This window comes from Vigna umbellata, chromosome 5, assembly GCF_029865625.1.
Source record: "Vigna umbellata cultivar VRB3 chromosome 5, Vumbellata_1.0, whole genome shotgun sequence".
In the NCBI taxonomy this organism is placed as follows: Eukaryota; Viridiplantae; Streptophyta; class Magnoliopsida; order Fabales; family Fabaceae; genus Vigna; species Vigna umbellata.
Window position 1 is genome coordinate 15,877,542 of NC_142169.1, and position 3,725 is coordinate 15,881,266.

General features: G+C 31.5%; 1 protein-coding gene across 1 annotated transcript; it reads right to left on the bottom strand.

Annotated features, from left to right (window-relative positions):
* Positions 1 to 1,287, bottom strand: LOC148197814 (uncharacterized). Its single transcript, XM_088115212.1, has 2 exons — positions 378 to 1,287; positions 1 to 270 (listed from the first exon to the last, which is right to left on the bottom strand). Exons 1-2 carry the CDS (start codon positions 1,216 to 1,218, stop codon positions 236 to 238), a joined length of 876 nt encoding a protein of 291 aa, XP_087971338.1. The 5' UTR covers positions 1,219 to 1,287; the 3' UTR covers positions 1 to 235.
* Between the last annotated feature and the right edge of the window lie 2,438 nt (positions 1,288 to 3,725).

Genomic DNA, 3,725 nt, shown 5'->3' on the forward strand with positions numbered 1-3,725 from the left:
TAATTCCCCAAAGCCAATAACTTTGGATTTATTCAATAAAGTAAAACCAGAATCCATAAAATTAAATGAAAAACCCAAAGGTGCAAGTTGTGAAATAGAAATCAAGTTCTTGCTAAAACTAGGAACATAAAAGGTCTTTTCTAAACATAAAACAAAACCACTGCTTAAAACTAAATTGCACGTCCCAATGGCTTCAACATGTGAACTCATCTTGCTTCCTGAATAGATGTGTTGCTCACTTCCCATCGGTTTCCTTAGGTTTTCCATACCCTGCAAGGTATTAGAAACATGGATTGTAGAACCAGAATCAATCCACCATGTGTTATGATTAAAACTAGTCAAATTAGATTCATAACAGACAAAAGCAAACAAGTTACCTTTCTTTTCAAGCCAATCCTTAAACTTTTGACATTCCTTCTTCATGTGTCCCTTCTTTTTACAAAAGAAACATCTGGACTCCTTCTTAATAACTGGCTGAGCAGGAATCTTTCCCTTCTTATTAACTTGGTTCTTCTTATTCTTAAATGAAGTAGTCAAGTTCACCTTTTCCCCTTCTTCAATCAATAGCCTTTCTTCTTCTTGAACACACATAGTCAATAATTCATTAATAGACCATTTGTCCTTATGTGTGTTGTAAGAGATTTTAAAGGGAGCATAATGGTGAGGCAAAGTGCACAAAATATAGTGCACTAGGAAAGAATCAGACATGGTAACTTCCAAAGCTTTCAGTTGAGCCACAATGTCCCTTATGCGCATGATATGATCACGCACTCCTCTAATTCCAGTGAGCTTTAAGGATGAAAACTGCATTATAAGAGTGCTGGCAAGAGATTTATCAGATGTCGTAAACTGCTCATCAATAGCCTTCAGTAAATCCTTGACATTCTCATACTGATCAACCGAACCCCGGATTCCAGCGGAAATATTGGTTTTTATGAACGTTACGGAGAGACGATTTGACCTCTCCCATTTTTCATAAAGTTCAATGGCATCTGAATTGCTAGTCTCAGTAATACCCAGTGGTTCAGGTTTTCTAATAGCATAATCTATGTCCATCCAGCCTAAATGAAGAAGAACTCTCTCCTTCCAAATCTTATAATTATCTCCTTTCAATTCGGGAATACCACACTTGATATCAGAAATATTCACAGATTGAGAAACTGCAAATTCAAAATTTTCATGTTCATTATCAAAATTTGAGACTAAAATAAATATCATGTTTTACCAATGTAAAACATGTCTTTACCAATAAGTCTATTAACATAAAACTTGCCTGTGGGCTAAAGTCTTACTCAATTAGACTCATTTAACCTTATGATAAAACTATTAAATTATATCACATTCCTAATTCCTGTGGGAAATTTAAGAATTATAATAAATATTTTATCCTAATTAATCATACAAATGTAAAGAAAATCATGTGGGTATATTTCATCACATTATATATAATTAATTACAATTAATGTTTCAATAACGTGATCTTTATAATATAATTTAATTAATTAAAGATGCTGTGGCTACTCTCTAATTATTAAAAATTATATTTATCACTAAACATTAAATTATCTTTAGGTCTTATATTTAATCTAAATATAAGAATTATATTATAAATATAATTAATATTCAAAATTTATTATACTAATATAAAATATTAGTAAATATTCCACGCGCACTTTAATCCTAATAAAGTGTATAACATGCCTATAAAAGTGCCTAACATATATACAAATATATTAAGCATGTAACAGTAACATGAAAAGCAGCAAAATTCACTTTCAATCTAAATGTTCAACGCGCATAATTAAATGCCTATCAAACGTGCATATATCTAGTAACCGTAAAAGACATCCAATAAAACGTAATAATATATATTAAAATATATGTATGGAAAGCAATCAGTGTGCAGAGTGAAAAGACAATTCTGGATTAAAATCTGAATTAAAACCAGAAGCAGGAGCGTAACTTTCACTTTCAAATCTCCAGTGCATGTACGTATCCAACAAGAAGAAAAATAAAAAATTGAAATATAGGTTTATGAAAGATACCCAAAATGAAACGCAATGCCAAATGCCGTTTCAATCATCTTCAACCTTTCAGCATCAAAATTTTCACGGAAAATTTTACAGAAAATTTCACCAAAAAATTTCTTCTTTCTCCAGTTTCAAAACAATTACAATACGCAAAGGAGTGAACCAAACAAGGCAGAGGATAAACATGCTCTGATACCAAATGTAAAAAAAAAAAATGTGTAACAGATTCATACTGAAGATTCAATAAATCCAAATATATCAAACAAGCACATTTAATCATATTCAGATTTTCAAGAATAAAAGCGGAAGCAGAAAGACCAACCTCCAGCCATTGTTGTACGGTTGCCTAATTTCTGGTTTCTGAACCCTTGCTCTTGAAACACGATGGTGATGTATATGAAGGAAAGAGTAGGCTCAGTGACCTGATATGAAATTTTCTGTAGTCTGTATTACTCCAAAAACCATCACAGAGTATTTAACGTTAAAAGAGATTATTGTGGGAATAATGGCACACCCACACGTTTGAAAACGGTTTTAAAATGGACCACTTCCAGAATATTAACTGCTTTATAATATTAACTAAAAGAAATAAAATAAATGGGAAAGATATAATATTATATAATATAATATTAAAAATGTAACCTCTTTTCTGTATAAGGCTAACACCTTCTTGTATTATCTTGCTCCCTTTTAGTGTGTTTTTTTTTTCTTTTCTTTTGCAGCGTTTTAATTCTTCTTATCTTAATAATTAGGCTTTGTTTACTTAAATGAATTTGTGTAAGAGTGATTAAGGGGATTTGAGAGAATTTAAAGTTAAATTTTTTTGTTGTTTATTTAAGTGGATTTGGAGGTAAATGAGAATGAAATTGAAAGTAAAGTTTATCAGAATTAGTATAGAATTTGATTGATTGGACAGATTATAAAAATTTACTTCCAAATTTACTCTCATTTACCTCAAAATCCACTCAAATAAACAACAAAAAATTTTACCTTCAAATCACCTCAATTACTCTCCTCCAATTACTCTCCTCCAAATCCATTCAAGTGAACAAAGCCTTATGTGTTTTCTTACGTTAAAATAATTAGGTTTTTGATAATATTTTAAAAAATTATAATTCAGTGTCTATAAAAGCTTATTAAGGTAAATTATAACACTATTTCAGAAAATAAACTTCTAAATTTAGCAAAACTTCATATTATTTATAGCAAGTTATATATTAAAAATTGATTATATTAATTCTTAATAATGTAAAATTTCCAATATGTCCAATTCTTCATGAAACTCTTTGGTGACATTTCCAAATAACTGGACACTCACTAGTACAGTTAAGGGAAACGACAGCGGTTATTTTCGCTGATAGGCACCGGTTCCTGAACCGAGGCATATTCGGGCGAGGTAAAAAGCGGTGGACTTTATGCCTCGGTTTTGAAACGGGACATATAATGATATGATTAGGCCTCGGTTCTAATAACCGAAATCGTTTCACTCCCTTTACTGCCTCGGTTGGAGCCTGAACCGAGGCAGTAGGGTCCTTTTTTTTTTTTTCTTCTTCTTTAGCCACTCGTATAATTTTGGTGCCTCGGTGGGTCTTATGCCCTCTGCTCAAGCTTCTTTTATGTCTTTGCTCAAGCTTCTTGACAAAAAAATTTCACAAACAAACCAGACCAAAAACGCTTAAACCAGACCAAAGGATC

Bases quoted from the DNA above. Each gene is read 5' to 3' on its own strand.
- LOC148197814 (XM_088115212.1), bottom strand. From the start codon at position 1,218: ATGATATTTATTTTAGTCTCAAATTTTGATAATGAACATGAAAATTTT. The intron at 271-377 runs GTAACTTGTTTG...AATACCTTGCAG, and splicing joins GGATTGGCTTGAAAAGAAAG to GGTATGGAAAACCTAAGGAA.